Genomic DNA, 19,503 nt, shown 5'->3' on the forward strand with positions numbered 1-19,503 from the left:
AATAACGTGGGCTCCTTCCAACGCCATAGACGACGCATCCCTTTGTCCATCAGCCCAACGCTGAGCCCGGGTCGGAAGCACGATTTTAGCTGACTCCTAGAATCGGCTCCTGCGTTCGTAGGCCGACGAGAGTCTGATGATGTCACTTTTTCGAGCCCTTCGGGTAGCTTTTGCCTTTGAATTGGTCACGGCGGTATGTAAGCCCCACCGTTCTGCTGCCAAAGGGGAACTCTAGCTTCCTTACGCAGTGGTTATGATCCGCCATGTTGACACCAAGATGCGGGTGCGTGCCCCCGTCGCTCGATGTCACGCAAACGGGTCTCCCTTCCGAGGACCGCCTAGACCTTGTCATGCTTCTTCTTGAGCTTGCCGGCCAGGTCCTCGTATGTGACCGGAGTTTCTTCCGCCATCTCTGATGTGGATGGCGAGGTGGTTGTCGCTGAAGATGAGTCGTTGAAGATTGGTCCCACCGGGCGTGCCAGAATGTGTTGGCGTCAGAAACCCACCGGCGGGCAGCGGCCGGCCAACACGGTAGAGCCGGGAATGACTAGGGCTGCGGCTGGCCCCGGTCCCTCGGAGCGACGGCCCGCAAAGCCTCCTCGGTCGCGCGCCGATCGTTGGGTCGCAAGGGCGTGCCACCCGACCTATACCTGGTCGGGGAAGGTGTGGATGATGCCTCGCTTAGTTTCCTGCAGGGCACACACGTACACGTTAAATACGAGCCTCGATCGGCTCTCGGGTTGTCCTGTGAATCGGCTCAGGGAGCCGATTCACCCATGATTCGTCCAAGGTGGCCGAATATATGGTGGTCCTGCTTGATCAATATAAAGCGTATGAGATCCACGACGATCTAGGGTTTTCACCGCATAATCGGATCATCCTACTCACGATTGGGCCTCGCGCTCACGCACGGTAAACGTAAGCCAGCCCTAGCCAAGGCCTAAAAACCAACACTAGGTTGATCCTCGGAACGTCCTGTCTAGGGGCAGCAAACTACACCACTGCATGCCGCTGGATCCTCCAACCCTTTGTAAGGCCTAACTATTGCGGATATTAAACTAATCCTTGATGAATCAAGGATCGACCATAACGGATCAGATCTACTAAATAAAGATCAAGCGGGGTGCCGCCCCTGCACCCATGATGAGGCACAAGGACGGCTAGACGCGCAAGGGTTGCACTACGCGAGCATATGATGCTAAGAACGATGCTAACCCTAACGCGTCTATGATAACTACGTTGCTCGCCATCAAAAACGCTTCGATACGAGCAACGCATGAACAACTAGGCAGGCTTGTGCTTGCCTAGATCGCGAGATGCGATCTAGGCAGCATGATGCTTACCGGAGGAACCCTCGAGACGAAGGAGTTGGCGATGCGCCGAGATTGGTTTGTGTTGAACGTTGGTTGTTGTTTATTCCATAAACCCTAGGTACATATTTATAGTCCAGCGGACTTTCTAATGTGGACGTGCACCAAACCGTGCACGAGATAAATTCTAACTTTTACGTAACCTACTATACAAAGATACGTGGGCTAACTAGCCCAACTTGATACACAAGGCCGATTCTCTATGTGTCTCCACGCATATATCTTCAAGCTCGTCTTGATCGCGGCCCACCTCTGACTTGGTCAAATTCTGGTGATAACACATCCACGCATGGGCTACATGAGATCTTGCTTTTGATGCATGCCCATAGAAAGATACCTAACCCATACAGATAACACCAATACATACATATGGTGGATTAGTTCATAAAGCTTACCATACCATAAAATCGCATGATCCAATGTGATACATTTATTATGGTTCGTGTGTTGACAAACTTGACTTCAATCTTTACTCTTAGTTTTCGTCAACCTTGTATCTCTCCATGCTCTATCATAGTATGTTGATCATTCAGTGCTAAACACATAAGCTAGAGCATGGCTAAATTGTGCTCCACACAAGAACTTCATATTTATTTATTCTTCTTGATCATATATCATTTTTTTCAAATCGATAATCTTGATGCCAATACCCAAGATATATCTTTATCTTCGTGGCATCCATACTTGAATCTAACACATGGACTACAAGAATTATCTAAGAATATTTCTTCATATAAATTGAATAAAAACATTAGTCCATAGAGATTGTTATTAACTATCAAAATAACACATAGGGGATGTCGTGTCGGCTCCACCATAGAGCTGCTCCGGTGTACGGCGGGACCCGTCGTTGGGAAGCTCCCCGCGGACTGCTCTAGGTCAGCAAGCGCATCCAGCTCCGACGTACTGTGTGCGACCATGGCGGCGGCCAGGAAATCAAGCTGTCGGACGAGCACATGGAAGGAGGAGGGACGTGGGGGCGAAGGGCCTTCCACGGCGGAGCAGCGGCTGGCGGGGAGGCCCACGCGGAGCAACAACGGCCGAGGCGCCTGATCGCAAAGTTGTTGAGGAAGTCAGAGCTCAAGTCTATCTATAGCAGAAGCACGGGGCATTCTGGTCTTTGGGCATCGGCCTGACCTGTTAAGGGCAAATCATCGATTAGAAGCCCCAGGTAAAACATGGCAAAAAGTAAAATTCCCCTGGGCACTCGATCATGACCGACAATTCGGTTTTTTTATTTCGGTCTACTTAAAATTCGGTCATAAAAATGAAGACCGAAATATACTTGCTCGTTTCACTACCCGACAAATTCTGGTACCCAATAATTCGGGTTCGGTCGTGACCGAACATCATGGTCAATGTTGTCAACACAAATATTAGACATTATTTAGTAATAACTTGGCAATATTTTAGATGTATTTTGAACGTTTTTTCATCGCATATATTATTATCAAATTGGTGGGAATAAACATTGAACAATCTAAAAAATATATAACAATCCTAGAGAAGTTTGACCAACATTCAAGAATACCACATCTCACACACATCACAAAATCTAAAGATTGGAAGAGTCTCACATAAAATTCGGTCAGTTCTCTATTTAGTTACTCGGAACAAATGACCGAATTGAACAAACTAAATTCGGTCTATAAAATTTTCTGCCCAAAATTTTATCGGTCATTTCGGTATCGATCTTTTTGGTTTTGGTATTCGGTCATCAGTCATCGGTTTTTCCCCCACTCCTACTGGCTACAACTCCAAGTCAAGCCACGGTCAACCCGATCCCAATCCCCAAACCCGCAAGCAATCCCGAACGCCGCGAGCGGAGCAGGAGCAGGAGCAGCGCCACCGAGGTCGACCGCGGCGGCATGGCGGCGCCACCGTCGCACCCGTTCGTCTACATCGACGCCGAGGCGCTCCACGCCGTCCTCCCCTTCCCGTCCCTCATCGCCCACCTCCGCGCCGGCCTCCCGGCCTTCTCCGGGGACATCCACTGCCCGCACCGCGTCTCCTTCCCGCTGCCCACCTCGCCCTCCGCCGCGCTCCTCCTCATGCCGTCCTGGTGCGCGCACCCCTCGCTCCCCTACCTCGCCCTCAAGGCCGTCACCTCCTTCCCGGCCAACTCCCCGCGCCTCCCCTCCGTCCACGCCGCCGTCTCCCTCTTCAGCTCCGCCTCCGGCGCCCCGCTCGCCTCCCTCGAGGGCTCCGCGCTCACCCTCCTCCGCACCGCCGCGGTCTCCGCGCTCGCCGCCTCCCTCCTCGCCTCCCCCTCCAGGCCCCCCTCCACCCTCGCGCTCGCGGGCGCCGGCGCCCTCGCGCCGTACCTCGCCGAGGCGCACCTGTCCGCCCTCCCCTCCCTCTCCCGCATCCTGGTCTGGAACCGCACCAGGGCCAAATCCGCCGCGCTCGTCGCCAAGCTCCGGAGCGCGCACCCGGGAGTCGCCGTCGAGGAGGTGGACGGCATGGACGAGGCGGTGTCCGCGGCGGACATCGTCAGCTGCGCCACGGGGTCGCGGGAGCCGATCGTGCGCGGGGAGCTGCTCAGGCCCGGGGCGCACCTGGACCTGGTGGGCTCGTTCACGCCGGCGATGCGGGAGTGCGACGACGAGGCCCTCAGTCGGGGCAGGGTGTTCATCGACTTCGAGGCGGCGATGGAGGAGGCCGGGGAGCTGGTGGGAGCGGTGCAGCGCGGCGTGCTGCGGAGGGAGGACGTGGCCGGGACGCTCGCGGAGCTGGCCGCCGGGACTGTGGTGGGGCGGCGCAGCGATGATGAGATCACCGTGTTTAAGTCCGTTGGCACGGCTGTGGTCGATCTCCTGGCGGCGCAGCTCGCCTACGAGAACTACATTGCAACCAAGAACGCATGATCTCGATAGATACATGGATTGCAGCAAGGATTTTTATGTTGCAGATCATACAGTATGTTCCCTACAAATAAATAAACTGATCAGATGAGAGTGCTTCTGATCATGCTCCGTGGCATAGCCACTCGTTGGGCGGATTGTAATAAGAATGTGTTGTCTGTTGTTTCATGGTACCTTGTCTATGTAGTCTTTACCTCTTATGTATGGTGTGTTTTATCAATGAGAATTATCCATGTAATGTGATTATAATTGTATTATTCTCGCAACAATAAACTGAAATCTTTTTGACTGCTGCGGAATGTGTTGCGATGTCAGGACGCTCCTGATTGCCAAAATTGGCTGCAGTATCCTATCCCAGAGCTCAAGATTTGCAGTCTGTCGTCTGTCTTTCGGATACTGAACATGGCGAAGAACTCCAGTGAGCTCATTCTTGAATACAGTAAGTGGGAGGAAGCAGATGTAAAATTCTCACCGAATGGTCATAGTTGAGTCAATTTTTTATCTTCTGGTTGCTTAGTTCTCAGTATTAGCTTATGTTGCAATACTGATATGCATCTAGAGCTGTGAAAATACCTTAATAGTCCGAAGTTTCTAAAGAAAAACGCAAACTCGAGTGACATGTTGTGGAAGAGATGACTTTTGTTCAAGGAACACCAAACCTAACGGGCTAAAACAGTTCCATGAGTGTTTAAACGCTCTTGCAATGAATATGTCTACATCGAATTGGCATTCCACAAAAAGAAAAGCATGCGAAAATTCAGCGCTTAGAGAAAGCATAAACATGTGTCGAGATGAGGAAACGCCATCGAGATATGGTGCTGATCTTCCACTGATGCGTGTGTTTGGTTCCGAACCATAGGGTGGATGGGATGGGATGGGATGGTACCAGATTCAGATATGTTTGGTTGTAAAAGGAAGGGATGGAACCGTCCATGGATAGCGAATATTCGTCCAAAAATTAGGATGGACAGATCCCGTGAAATCGACCGAACCTCCTCATCCCACTTCTTCGCGTCGAGAACCTCTGTCTCTCTCACCTCACGCGAAACACACTCCCTCCCCGTTGGAAACCCTCTCCTCTCACCTGTAGCACAGCGGCGGCGGTTTCCGCGGAGAAACAGATCGGCGGCGGCGGTGCTCGTCCTCCCCTTCAGCCAGCACGTCGCGGCGTCGCCTTGTCTCCATCCTCCAGCGGGACGCGAGGCGCTGGTTGGTATGGAGGGCATGGGGTGAGGCGGAGCCAGGAGAACGAGGGCAAGGTTGGGGACGGGCCGAGCTAGAAGAAGGATCACAAGCACGTACGACCAGCAGCACAGCATCCACTCCTCCTTGTTGTATTCAATCTGAAGGTGAGCACACCATTAGATCTGATCCGAAAATGCATCAGTCATGTTGTATACTGTGCGAAATTAACCTTCTAGTGTTGACGCTCACACAGATTACCTTCAAATTCTGATCCGAAAATTCACATATATATCTGATCTGAAAAATTCACCATTTATGTTTTGCCCTTGTGAACTTCAAACAATTGTTTTGCTGTTGCATTGTAGATGAAAAAGAGGCAGAAGATGTTAGTTTGGGCAGCTGCGGCATATATGGCAATATCTATGATGGTCTTGATCCTTAATTCTAGAAAAAGGAAGAGGAAAGAACGTCTTAGCATATCATATGGGCCAATAGAGGAGAGGGATAGGATGAGAATTGAGTATCTTAACAATAAAATTTGGAAGAATGATACAAATTGTGTGAACATGCTTAGACTTGGAAGAGCACCTTTCTTCAGATTCTGCAACCTATTTAGGACTCGTGGCTTGCTTGTTGACACTATACACATGTGTGTTGAGCAGCAAGTAGCAATGTTCTTGAACACCGTTGGACATAACCTTAGAAATAGGCTGGTTGGCACCAATTATGATAGGTCCGGTGAAACCGTTAGTAGATATTTTCATATTGTCCTTCACGCCATTGGTGAGCTACGAGATGAATTGATTAGGCGACCTTCATTGGAGACCCAATCAAAAATAGAAGGAAACCCACGGTGGGATCCATATTTCAAGGTATAAGAGTGACCCATAACTCTATTTTTCCTGGTTTGTGGCTTCAAATTTCTACAATGCCTAATCTTTTGCCCAAATAGGATTGTGTTGGAGCTATTGATGGTACACATGTGCGGGCGTCCGTTACTAAGGATATGGAGGCAGCTTTTCGTGGTAGAAAGTCCTTCCCTTCTCAAAATGTGCTCGTAGCCGTAGATTTTGATCTTCGGTTCACGTATGTTTTGGCTGGTTGGGAGGGAACAGCACATGATGCGCTCGTCTTGAGAGATGCGTTAGAAAGGCCAAATGGTTTACGTGTCCCACAAGGTAAATATTGCACTTGCACTAGCACTGGCCATCAATTCCATGTATTCTTATATATCAATGTCACCCACTCGTGCCTCATATGATAGGAAAATTCTACCTAGTTGATGGTGGATATGGAGCCAAAAGAGGGTTTTTGCCTCCTTTTCGTGGTGTGAGGTACCATTTGAATGAGTGGGGAAACAATCCAGTGCAAAATGAAAAGGAGTTGTTCAATCTTAGGCACTCCTCTCTTCGTGTTGGAGTAGAGCGTGGAATTGGGTCACTCAAGCGGAGGTTCAAAGTTCTTGATGATGCCACTCCATTCTTCCCCTTTCCAACTCAAGTAGATATTGTTGTGGCATGTTGCATTATTCATAATTGGGTTATAGAAGATGGGATTGATGAACATAGAGAAATTGACGAGAAAAATATTTCAGGAAAAGTAAACAACATTCAGAGAGCACCGAGCAGAGTAACAAAATAGTTTAGAGCATTACAACATTATTTCCGAATTAGTTCCTCTAGTAAAGAACAACTTCACAGTTAAGCTGTTGCATGATTACATAACCCAAGTATCCTACAAGGGTCACAGGGCATGAACATAGCATACAAGTGAAACCATAGGTAGGTTCAAAAGTACTACTAGTTAAAGAGATTGCACTATATGTATCGATGCAGATTCTTTGAAGTGATGACTATGCAACAACATACGCAACACAAGTTCAGGGATTCCAATCGTGGCACCTACACACATTCAGCATGCTTAATTTACACACACATGATGCTGACAAATCCTGTAGAAGGCGATGCACCCCTAGTGTTTCATCGATCCAAACGTCGGTGCTCACTGAAGTAAATCAAAATGTCTATGCCAATGTAATAAAGAGTAGGAGCAGAAGATAAATAGTGCCTCCTGCACCTAGGAGGCCAATTTCTGCGAAATGTCCTACTCCGTACTAAAAAAAATTAGGCCACGCCAAATGCGCCCAAATCCGCCTCAAACCCTAGATCAAACGCGAAAAGGATTGAAGACGATACCTCGGCTGCGTTTTGCGGGCTGGGATCTGGAACTGGAGCAAAGTTTCGGGGAATCTCGGAGGGCTCGGGATCTTCGGCTGGGCGACCGGCGCTCGAAGCGGGATTGAGCAGCGCCGGCGCTACGGGATTCGGGCTGCGACAGTGCGCCATCTTTCCAAGCCGAGGAGGGTTCGAGGAGAGCGGTGCGTTTGCAACGAGAGGGGTGAGAGAGACAGGCTCTTTTCACTCGACCCGTATTTTGGGCCAGGCCCGGTTATTAATGCGACCACATCGCACCCGTCGGTTAGGTAAAGAAAAACAGAAGTTCTAGAAATGAAAGGTAAAGTACCCTAAAAAAAAGCAAACAGTGGATCCGAACGGGTAGGTACAGCCGTCGCCGCCTCCTCTCCAAAAACCCTAGCAGCCTCCACTTCAGCCTCCATAGATCGGTTTTCCCTTTTCTGGCCGGCTTCATCGGGGTCGGGAGGAGTGGTGACCCGATCTATGTGTGGAGTTTTCAATAAAAGTAGTGTTTTCAGTTGATTATGTTAGATTTTTGGTAGTCATCTTCTTGTTAGTTTCCACTTAATGGAGATGGCATCGTCTTCAATAAGTGATCTTCGGGTTTTTCATTCGACGACGAGATCTCCTCTGAAGTGGAGGCTGCTAGGGTTTTTGGAGAGGAGGCGGCGACGGCTGTACCTACCCGTTCGGATCCACTGTTTGCTTTTTTTTAGGGTACTTTACCTTTCATTTCTAGAACTTCTGTTTTTCTTTACCTAACTGACGGGTGCGATGTGGTCGCATTAATAAACTGGGCCTGGCCCAAAATACGGGTCGAGTGAAAAGAGCCTGTCTCTCTCACCCCTCTCGTTGCAAACGCACCGCTCTCCTCGAACCCTCCTCGGCTTGGAAAGATGGCGCACTGTCACAGCCCGAATCCCGTAGCGCCGGCGCTGCTCAATCCCGCTTCGTAGCGCCGGTCGCCCAGCCGAAGATCCCGAGCCCTCTGAGATTCCCCGGAAACTTTGCTCCAGTTCCAGATCCCAGCCCGCAAAACGCAGCCGAGGTATCGTCTTCAATCCTTTTCGCGTTTGATCTAGGGTTTGAGGCGGATTTGGGGCGCATTTGGCGTGGCCTAATTTTTTTTTAGTACGGAGTAGGACATTTCTGCAGAAATTGGCCTCCTAGGTGCAGGAGGCACTATTTATCTTCTGCTCCTACTCTTTATTACATTGGCATAGACATTTTGATTTACTTCAGTGAGCATCGACGTTTGGATCGATGAAACACTAGGGGTGCATCGCCTTCTACAGGATTTGTCAGCATCATGTGTGTGTAAATTAAGCATGCTGAATGTGTGTAGGTGCCACGATTGGAATCCCTGAACTTGTGTTGCGTCTGTTGTTGCATAGTCATCACTTCAAAGAATCTGCATCAGTACATATAGTGCAATCTCTTTAACTAGTAGTACTTTTGAACCTACCTATGGTTTCACTTGTATGCTATGTTCATGCCCTGTGACCCTTGTAGGATACTTGGGTTATGTAATCATGCAACAGTTAACTGTGAAGTTGTTCTTTACTAGAGGAACTAATTCGGAAATAATGTTGTAATGCTCTAAACTATTTTGTTACTCTGCTCGGTGCTCTCTGAATGTTGTTTACTTTTCCTGAAATATTTTTCTCGTCAATTTCTCTATGTTCATCAAATTTCATCTGTTCAGAATTTTAAGCTGGGATTTTGTTTTATGACATATGCTACTATAGGCTCCTGATTATGCATCCCAATAAGATGGCTAGGAGCAATTGTGAGTTATAAGAATTCACTTATTTCTTTCGAGCTTTGATAATTTTATTTTGGACGTTGCAGATGTCTGATCTCTCAGAGCCCTCAAAAGAAGGTTCTTCAGCCGATGGTTCGAGTGCTCACCAGAAAACTGGGGTCTGGAGTAGCATGTTGAGCACTCTTCTCCAGCAAGCTTCAGTCTATGGCTTGGCTGCTGGTTATTGCCTGTCAGCGTCTTTGCTCTCCATCATCAACAAATGGGCAATCATGAAATTCCCGTACCCTGGGGCTTTGACAGCTCTTCAGTACTTGACTAGTGTTGCTGGAGTTCTCCTGTGTGGACAAGCAAAGCTTATTGAGCATGATGGCCTGAATTGGCGGACCATGTGGAAGTTCTTACCTGCTGCTGTGATGTTCTACATCTCCATCTTCACAAATAGTGAACTCTTGCTGCATGCCAATGTGGATACTTTCATCGTGTTCCGCTCCGCTGTGCCGATATTTGTGGCCATTGGAGAGACGTTGTACCTTCACCAACCATGGCCATCACTGAAGACATGGCTTTCACTATCCACCATACTTGGCGGAAGTGTGATTTATGTTTTCACAGACAACCAGTTCACTGTGGCTGCCTATAGCTGGGCAGTGGCGTACTTAGTGAGTATGTCCATCGATTTCGTGTACATCAAGCATGTCGTCATGACCATTGGCCTGAATACATGGGGCCTGGTGCTTTACAACAATCTTGAGGCTTTGATGTTGTTTCCCATTGAGCTACTTCTAATGGGAGAGTTCAGGCAGATGAAGGTTGACAGCTCTAAAATGACAAACTGGCTTTCATTTGACGTGATTCTTCCGGTTGCTCTGTCGTGTCTGTTTGGGCTCTCAATATCCTTCTTCGGGTTCTCGTGCAGGCGTGCCATCTCAGCTACTGGATTTACGGTCCTTGGCATAGTAAACAAGCTGCTGACCGTCGTGGTTAATCTGCTTATCTGGGACAAGCATGCCTCCCTCATGGGAACAATTGGGCTGTTGATATGCATGTCTGGTGGCGTCCTGTACCAGCAATCCACCACAAAACCTAAGGCACCCAGTGTTGAGCCAAAGGAAGAGAATGATGAGGAGGAACAGAAGTTGCTTGAGATGCAGCAAGGGCATGAAAGCAGTCCAAGTCAAGAGCATGCCTCATAAGCCTCATTGCTAAGTTTTTTTTTCTTGGTGCGGCAACAGCTCTCCTGGATTGTTGGAAAGAAATGTTTGGCAAGAAGGTGTAGTTGAGATTAGAAGTGAAATGCTAGACACTAGAAATTGCAGAGGAAGCTGAATACGTTTGCTGTAGGGTAGCAGACCCTGAAGCATGCTAGTACTGTTGAATGCACATCGCATACTGAAGCAATTATGCTATTTACATTGTGGTAGAGTTGTTACTAATACAATTCCGAAAATTGCACGGGAGCTTTCTTAAAACTGTTGCAGTCATGTAAAATCATTGTGGTAGAATTTATTTGCACCATGGCTCTACTTGTACGTTCGCAGAAACTGAACACCATGGATGATTGGATCACAGAAGAACCTAAACATCTCCGCTAAGAACCAAAGTTGTGGTAGTTATGGCTGAATAAAATTTTCTACACTATCAATTAGCAGAACCAGGCAAACATAAGAATGTTCGACAAACATTGCAAGCTGCATACATACATATACTATTGGCGGGCGCCTGCAAGCCATCTCCTTCCATGATTTCTTAGCCGTTGACTTGCGTATACAAAAAGAAGCTCACAGTCAACCACGTCATCGGCAACGAGTCTACTCTAACAAATCTCAAGAGTTGCCAACGAAAAGTCCAAGCAACATCCCAGAACTTGGTATTTATTGTCACCTTTTGTGCCATTGACGTTCTAGTAGGACTGACCGCAACATTTCCTGACTTTGATCACTACAACAGGTACACCAAAGGTCTACGTCGCGCCTTCACACTGATCGGTGTACACCGTGTGAAGGCCGCCGCGGAACAGATGGGTGGTTGGTTGGTGATGGTGTCGGAGACTCTGAGGTGATGCCGCGAGAATGGCACGAGAAGAAAGTGCCGGGAACGAGAGGAAACATCTCTGCCAGAATGAAGATAGACGTTGACATGCAACAGACTTTTGCAGTTGCGCCACATACGTGCAACTCGATGTCATGGTCTGACCACGTATTCTTCAGGTCAGGCGAATCAGACCAGGATGATGCGTCACCTACCAGACGCATCGTACCTACGCCACCATATGGTTGGCACTTGATTAGTATAGTGCTGTAGAATGGCAACGTGTTCTCAGTACGAGTAAATTTAGCTTAATTTTGCGGCCAGGATTTAATCACTCGTTACGATCGTGAGGAATGTATGGAGAAAGAAAAGAACTCATTTTCACCCAGTGTGTGGGTATCCACCTCTCATGTTAAGTGAAGTAGCTCTATCGAACGATACTATTTAACCGAATACCTAATAAAAAAAATACTTCCTCAAATTTAAATTAATCGACTTAATTTTATCTAGATATGGTTGTATCTAGACGTGTTCATTAACTAGATATATCTGTGTCTAAACAAAGTTGAGTCAATTAATATGAACCCGAGGACGGTTTTCTTTTATCAAGCAACGAGGGCGTCTTATTTCCATAATGAAAGCATATTTGCTTTCTTTCATATAATAGAGGCTTTTACTTAGGAACGACAATGTTCCATATATAATAAAGGGTTTGAGTTCATAACCACGAGTTCCACTCCACTAGATATTGTAACACTTAGCAACGAGGTCCTAGACCGTATTGTTACTTTTGCCACCATCATGATGCATATGTCCTCTTCCTCGATTTCTCCTACATATATAAGATATTTTAAGAAATAAGCATCGCTATAGCGTAAGAAAGACAATTTCACTCTATTTTTACCGGAAACATGGCCTATCACAAGAATATTTTTTTACCAAGTCTCTTAAAAGAGTCTTTCAACTCTAACTTCCTTGTTTAGATAGTGTATGAATAGCCTAACTAAATAATTATATGACTTCCTCTATTTATCTATATATAAAAAGAAATATGACCAAGAGTGGTTGGAATGTATACAAAATATTTTTTTTCTATTTCCCACTATTATATATTGGGCATAATGGGAATGCCCTACCTTTGAGCGTTGTTTGAACGATTAGTTTACTTAAGAGGAAGTAACCAATTAGGTTTACGACAAAAAATATCCAATTTAACTACCTCTCTGGGATAGACCTCAACATAAAATTGTTGAGTAACGACTGGTAGTCACAGAGTGACCTATTCACATGATCTACCTAGTGATATTCCCTTGTGTTAAGTAAAAAAATTAAAAACCCATTTTTGTTCTAACTGAAAATATGGCCAATTTGAATTGAACCCGCCATCCCACTCTTCTTGTTTCACCCTCTCACTTATCAGTGGACCCATGACCCACCTGGCAGCCACCTGGCGCCTTGCTAGCTCTTATCTCTTTTCCTCGGAACTCTAATGGCACCCCTGCTATTTCATATCTCATCAAATAATCATAAGATCCTTCGTATGGAAATTACATAGATGATCATATTTGGATATGGTACTAAAATAACCAAAACACATAAAGAGAGATAGATCAAGCTATTGCCCATAAACCCATAGTCCGAGGATGGACTACTCCATCTTCATCATGGAGATGAAGGGGATGATATTAGAGGGGTCCAAAGAGCAACCGAGGGTGATTCCTGTGGCGTTTTCCCCTCCAATGTTTGACGGAGACAGAGTCTTTGTCTCGGTTTTGATGTTTCCGTGGTGGCGGGTGCCTCCTCGGGACTTCATGAATTTGAGGACTTGTATATACGGTTTTAGGTCATGACAAAGACGTGGGGTTGGAACCAAGTCGATAGGACGACCGAGGTGCCGGTGGCCTCCCATGACACGGCTTGGGCCTATGGTTGTGCCATGGGCCCCACCAAGCATCCCCTCGATTTTCCCGTGAGCTCATTGGTCGCCAAGTCCCGTTCTTCCTGAAAAAATGACATGACAAAATTGTGGGTCCATTTGAGTTGGGAAGCTTCCTAAAAGTCCAAACCTACACAAAAATAGGTTTTCCTACTATGTAGAGTTATAACTTAAATAAATGAATTTTCTACTTCTAAAAAAAATGATATTTTTTTTTGCCCTTAACGCCGCCCCACCGAAGCGCGAGGTCTCCGCCCTCGGCTCCCCCATCCCATCCTCATTCCCCAGTCGCCGCCCAAGTCAAAAAGACGGGGAAGCTTCTCCCCCCACCACAGTCGAGTCCCCAACACATCAACGACTAGTCGCTGCCGAGCACCAACCCTAGAACAACCCAACCCTACTCACCTCCCCCCTCCCCCCTCGCGAGCGGCGACGAACAGGCCATGGATACCTCCGGCGGCGGCGGCGGCGGCGGGGCCGCGGGCGGCGCGGCGCAGATCCAGGGGATGGCGACGCACGGCGGGCGCTACGTGCTCTACAACGTCTACGGCAACCTCTTCGAGGTCGCCTCCAAGTACGCCCCGCCCATCCGCCCCATCGGCCGCGGCGCCTACGGCATTGTCTGGTGCGTTGCCCCCTCCTCCCCCCCTCCCGAATCACACGTGCCGCCGCAGCTAACAGCAAATCGGAGCTGCTATCTATCTATCTATCCATGTCACGCGTAGAATATTCCGTGTCGTCGCGTGTCTGCGTAGATTTGGTATGGCGTTTTAGGCATCCCAAAAAGCTAGTATGAGAATAGGAAGCGAGTCACGCCGACGCACGCCCCCCCCCCCCCCCCAAAAGTAGCAGTTGCTTATATTTCCCCTGTTTTGTGTTCCCTCTTTGCAGCGCGGCTGTTAGCTCCGACACTGGAGAGGAGGTTGCGATCAAGAAAATCGGGAACGCGTTCGACAACCACATCGACGCCAAGCGCACGCTGAGGGAGATCAAGCTCCTTCGCCACATGGACCATGAGAATGTAAGAGTTTATCTGTTTTAGTTCATTGATGTGGACAATTCTGGTGATTTACTGAGTAATATAAAATACTCGCCTTACCGCTTCGAGGTATCTGTGGTGTGGATTTTACATTTATGTGCATGGAGAGCTAACCAATTGTGCATGAAAGACATTTTCCGTGTTTTGTATAAGACAGGTGGGTGCATGACCTAGGCCTTTCTGTTATAACTTGTAAGAAATGCACATTTACTGTATTACTTCGTATTCGAATGTTGATTTCTGGCAGATGTAAGTGGTGGTTATGTAGAATAGAAATCCTATTTACAAGGAGAGAAATACGAAATACTCTGTAGCATGTAACTATTGATTTCATTTAGTGTTTTTTTTCCCATGTCTACATTTTTAGAAGTGGTTCTATGATTTCCTGTCATTACAATTTATTACTGTAGATGTCTTGTGCTCTACGCACTTGCTCACACTGTCAGACATTCTTATGATGTGTTTAGTCTGATTGTGGTTCCAATATTGCATCCAGATCCTTGCCATAAAGGACTTAATACGTCCCCCAAGAAGAGACGATTTTAAGGATGTGTACATTGTTACCGAGCTGATGGACACTGATCTCCATCAGATCATACGCTCAAATCAGTCATTGACTGATGACCATTGCCAGGTTTGTTGTCTCTTGCTTGCGCTTCTGTATTCAGTGAAAATCGTAGTTGAAACCAGTTTCGTTGTGGCTAGTCTAGATCTCTCTATTTACACGTGCTTTCTTGTTCACAATTATGTTCTGTACCTTCTAGTTTTAACCTTAGTTTTGTCTGTTTTGTCTTCAACAATCATAAGCTACATGTTTTGTGTTGCAGTACTTCTTGTATCAGTTGCTACGAGGTCTAAAATACGTGCACTCAGCAAATGTTTTGCACCGTGATCTGAAGCCAAGCAATTTGTTTCTAAACGCAAATTGTGACCTCAAGATCGCGGACTTTGGGCTTGCAAGGACAACTTCAGAGACTGATCTGATGACAGAGTATGTGGTCACACGTTGGTACCGAGCACCAGAGTTGCTGTTGAACTGTTCGCAATATACTGCTGCTATTGATGTCTGGTCAGTTGGGTGCATACTTGGTGAAATTATTACTCGCCAACCCCTGTTTCCTGGACGGGATTACATCCAACAGTTAAAATTGATCACTGAGGTAGGTTTGTTCAGTTCATCCCTAGCCTACTTTTAGTATCCACATAAACAAGTTATGATGTTGTCTATTTGGAAGCTGTTGGTCACTGAAGTTGGGTTAGTTTCATGTACTAAATCTGTAATAGGATTTGGCTTTTGGTCTATTTGGAATAGCAGGATAGCAAGACCTTTCTTTGCACACCAGACTAGTGTTGTCAAACCCTTTTTTCCTCATGTTTGAATGAAAGTTAACCATTATTGTTAGTTGAACTTTGAACTACTAAATTCATTTTGCTTCAGATAGCGTGCAACAATATACCAGAATGTCATTGGATTGGAATCAAGATTTGAACTATTAACTTTGACCATTTTATTCCTTGTTTTTCTGGATGTGCCCTTTCTTGAAAGTGTACTCATATTTGACAGTTTCTGGTTGATTAGCTTCATTTTGCAAAAAAACTTAAGTTACATTGAATGCTTCTTACTTTTTAAAATGTGTCCCTGGAACCCAATTTATATTAATATTAATCAGGGCTTTTCCCTTCAAAAGCTGATAGGTTCACCAGATGATTCGAGCCTTGGATTTCTTCGGAGTGATAATGCTCGAAGATACATGAAACAACTGCCACAGTACCCAAGACAAGACTTCCGCTTGCGCTTCCGCAACATGTCTGATGGTGCAGTGGATCTGTTGGAGAGAATGCTGGTGTTTGATCCAAGCAGACGGATCACCGGTACATGGATTTACACGAACTACTTGTATTATCTTGGTTGCATTGACTATAAGTTAACAATAATTTTCCATGCAGTTGATGAGGCTCTGCATCATCCATACTTGGCTTCTCTTCATGACATAAATGAAGAACCCACATGCCCGACATCTTTCAGCTTTGATTTTGAACAACCATCCTTTACAGAAGAACATATGAAAGAACTCATCTGGAGGGAAACCTTAGCATTTAATCCTGACCCTCCCTACTAAGAGCTAAGGTTTGTATGTGTTGTGTTGAGCTGTTTCATTTTTTGAGAAACAATTAATTTAATGAATATAGTGTGTCATAGACGACTAATTTAGATCCTAGCATCCTGTTAAGGCTGACAAGCTTCTTATGTTCTTATTGAGATCAACCCTTCCTAGCTTGAGTGATCCATATAATATTGATCCTTTTGGAAATCAAATATCTGGATCACTAAGATTTACGGTCATAACCTTTCATTGTGTAAAATTCTATTCGTAGGTCAAGTCTTTCTGTAACAAAAGGATATTTTCTACCTTGTTAGCCAGGACTTATTTGTTCTTTTCCAATCCATTTTCTTTGGCTCAAGATTTGCTTCCAAGGATTCGTGTTAATTCCTTTTGTTTATCCTTGTGACTGCAGATCAATTTACCACCTGAAGGCATTGAAGATTTCTAGCTCTAGCGAAGCCAAAACTTCCATGACTTGTGTATCTATCTATTTATTTTATGCTTGCTTATTGGGTGAACGGGCTGGCTTATTTGTTTCTGTAGCGATTTTTCTCCGGGCCTGTCTAAAGAAACATCATGCGTACTCCTTTTCACATGGGTTGCTCCTGGGCTTGCATCATACCCGTTGATTGAATAAGTGTTCCTGTGTATCTAAAGTTGTAATTTTGCCGTCACTTGAAAATCCCATGTATATCTGTTGATACCTCGTGTTGTATTTGTCTGAAGCATATCATTTTGAACCTTGTGACTATTCCGCTTAAAGCTGTGAACCAAGGTTTGCTCTGAAACTCCTTTCACTCGTGCCATGGCAACTCAGTTAGAATCGAAAGATATCTAGCAGAACGCCAGAACTCCATTTACGGGTGCCATGGCAATTCACTAGTATCTAGAAACACCTAACATTCATAGTAGTGTGATGTGTGTGTCTATCTGTAAAAAAGAATTCTAGACCAAAAAATAGGAGAGCAAAATACTCAACAGTGGAAAGCACGATGTTGATTGATTGGTAACTATCATTGGATGATGGTAGGGAAGCTGGATCTGTACAGGCTGTCGATGAGAAGGGTGTAATCGTTTGTGGTCTGTTCGGTGTCCAAATAAAATGAAGGTCCTACTTTGGCGAATAGCATAAAACTGTCTGCCCATTGGTGCTCAATTGCAGCAACCATCTATTCAAAGCAATTATGAGTGCTGAAATTGAAGGAGATTCTGGAGAGCTACTGTCTTAGTTCGGGCCAGAAGATAAGTGAGAGAAATCAAGTATTTTCTTCAGTAACAAATACGGTGGTGGAAGAGCGAGCTGAGGTATGTTAGATTTTAAATATTATGACTGAATCTTTGAATGACAAATATCTTGGACTACCGGCTATGATAGGTATGGACAAAAGTGAATGCTTTCGACATTTGGTTGATCGGGTTATTGCAAGAATTAGTTGATGGAAGGAGAAAATGATGAGCTTGGGGGGAAAGGAAATTTTAATAAAAGCTATTGCTCAGGCTATATCAGTGTTTGCTATGATGATTTTCAAAGTTCCGAAGAATATCTGTAAAGGAATATATGATGACATCTCTCAATTCTGGTGGGGTGATAAGGAAGAGCAAAAACATATGCATTGGAAAGCGTGGTGGAAACTCTGTATACCAAAAGATAGTGGAGGTATGGGTTTTTGAGATTTACACTGTTTTAACTTATCTATGTTGGCTAAACAGGTGTGGAGATTACTTAGTGAACTAGAATCACTATGTGCAAGGGTCTTGAGAGCAAAGTATTTCCCTGATGGCCGTTTATTGAATGCAAAATTAAAAAGTGGGAGTTCCTTTACTTGGCAAAGCATTATGGCGGGGTTGGAGTGTTTTAAGAAAGGATACATTTGGAGGGTTGGAGATGGTACCCAAATTAATATCTGGGAAGATTGTTGGATACCATCAAGCCACAGTCTGAAGGTTATGACACCAAAGGGAAACAATCTGGTACAACATGTCAATGATCTGATAAACCCTATTGATGGATAGTGGGACTCGGAGTTGATTGATTCAATTTTTTGGCCAATCGATGCTCATAGGATTTTACAAATTCCTTTGACTCCCGAGCGGGAAGACCTGGTAGCATGGCACTATAACAAAACCGGGCTCTTCACAGTCAGATCAGCTTATTATCGCCAGTGGGATTATCGGTTTGGAAGGAAGGAGAGGAACCAAAATATTGCTCAGAGTGCAAGCAACCCGGTCTGGAAATTTTTTTGGAATCTTGAAGTTCCTAGTAAAATTAAAATCTTTGGATGGAGAGTATTACAGGGTATAATTCCTTGCCGAGGTGTGCTAGCAAATAAACACATTGGTAACCAAGGGGGATGTCCTATTTGCAGCATACAATGTGAACATATCAAGCATATGATGTTTAATTGCACTAGAGCGGACGAAATTTGGAGAAATCTGGGTATAAAAGATCAATTAATTGATTTTATTGAGGCAGACCGGTCTGGTTCGGTTGTGATTCAGGATATTATCTTGCGTGGATGTCGGATCCAAGACCTGAACACGATTGGTTTTGCTGAATTGGTCTTGACAGCTGGCTGGTATATTTGGTGGGAGAGAAGGCAAATTACCCATGGTGAGAGTGTACAAGTCCCTCACAGGTTAGCTTTGTCTATAATAGCTATCACTACAAACTATATGAAAACCATTAGAAAAGCACAAACAGTAAAGAAGGAAGGATGGAAGAAGCCTATGGAAGGGAAGCTTATGATTAATATCGATGGAGCTTTTGATAATGAAAGTGGTAGAGGAGCAGCCGGGGTTATCATTAGAGATTACATGGATCAGTTTGTTGCTGCATCGCAAGTGTTTTTACCGCATGTAGTTGATGCACATATGGAGGAAGCCTATGCATTCCGTGAAGGACTCACCCTAGCGCAAAGGATTGGAGCAAATAATTTCATCATCCAAATGGACTGTGTTCAAGTGGTTGATACTATGAAGCAGGGGGGATTTTCAGCTACAGCCTCAGCCTTCATTT

The 19,503-nt window shown here is 45.6% G+C and overlaps 3 protein-coding genes across 6 annotated transcripts; all 3 read left to right on the top strand.

Annotated features, from left to right (window-relative positions):
• Nucleotides 1-3,119: 3,119 nt before the first annotated feature.
• Nucleotides 3,120-4,526, top strand: LOC124706096 (protein SAR DEFICIENT 4). The gene has a single exon (XM_047237758.1). It carries the CDS (start codon nt 3,239-3,241, stop codon nt 4,235-4,237), a length of 999 nt encoding a protein of 332 aa, XP_047093714.1. The 5' UTR covers nt 3,120-3,238; the 3' UTR covers nt 4,238-4,526.
• A 719-nt stretch (nt 4,527-5,245) lies between these two features.
• Nucleotides 5,246-10,947, top strand: LOC124706094 (GDP-mannose transporter GONST3-like). 4 transcript variants are annotated; one of them, XM_047237755.1, is made up of 5 exons: nt 5,268-5,583; nt 5,785-6,291; nt 6,372-6,597; nt 6,684-6,870; nt 9,466-10,947. In XM_047237755.1, exon 5 carries the CDS (start codon nt 9,466-9,468, stop codon nt 10,570-10,572), a length of 1,107 nt encoding a protein of 368 aa, XP_047093711.1. In that variant the 5' UTR covers nt 5,268-5,583; nt 5,785-6,291; nt 6,372-6,597; nt 6,684-6,870; the 3' UTR covers nt 10,573-10,947. The 4 variants fall into 4 exon arrangements, with proteins under 4 accessions (XP_047093710.1, XP_047093709.1, XP_047093711.1 ...); XM_047237754.1 differs by lacking the exon at nt 9,466-10,947 and having other exon boundaries at nt 5,246-5,583; nt 6,684-7,064; XM_047237753.1 differs by lacking the exon at nt 6,684-6,870 and having other exon boundaries at nt 5,267-5,583.
• A 2,693-nt stretch (nt 10,948-13,640) lies between these two features.
• LOC124706095 (mitogen-activated protein kinase 6) lies at nt 13,641-17,202 on the top strand. The gene is made up of 7 exons (XM_047237757.1): nt 13,641-13,968; nt 14,235-14,364; nt 14,879-15,016; nt 15,210-15,542; nt 16,071-16,254; nt 16,330-16,510; nt 16,900-17,202. The coding sequence occupies exons 1-6, from the start codon at nt 13,787-13,789 to the stop codon at nt 16,500-16,502; spliced, it is 1,140 nt and encodes a 379-aa protein (XP_047093713.1). The 5' UTR covers nt 13,641-13,786; the 3' UTR covers nt 16,503-16,510; nt 16,900-17,202.
• The last annotated feature ends 2,301 nt before the right edge of the window (nt 17,203-19,503 follow it).

This window comes from Lolium rigidum, chromosome 4, assembly GCF_022539505.1.
Source record: "Lolium rigidum isolate FL_2022 chromosome 4, APGP_CSIRO_Lrig_0.1, whole genome shotgun sequence".
Classification (NCBI taxonomy): Eukaryota; Viridiplantae; Streptophyta; class Magnoliopsida; order Poales; family Poaceae; genus Lolium; species Lolium rigidum.

Coding starts and splice junctions, on each gene's coding strand:
- LOC124706094 (XM_047237753.1), top strand. CDS start 6,577: ATGGTTTACGTGTCCCACAAG. Junction 6,598..9,465: donor TGGTTTACGTGTCCCACAAG/GTAAATATTGCA, acceptor TGGACGTTGCAG/ATGTCTGATCTCTCAGAGCC.
- LOC124706095 (XM_047237757.1), top strand. CDS start 13,787: ATGGATACCTCCGGCGGCGGCGGCGGCGGCGGGGCCGCGGGCGGCGCG. Junction 13,969..14,234: donor GGCGCCTACGGCATTGTCTG/GTGCGTTGCCCC, acceptor CCCTCTTTGCAG/CGCGGCTGTTAGCTCCGACA. Junction 14,365..14,878: donor GCCACATGGACCATGAGAAT/GTAAGAGTTTAT, acceptor TATTGCATCCAG/ATCCTTGCCATAAAGGACTT.
- LOC124706096 (XM_047237758.1), top strand. CDS start 3,239: ATGGCGGCGCCACCGTCGCACCCGTTCGTCTACATCGACGCCGAGGCG.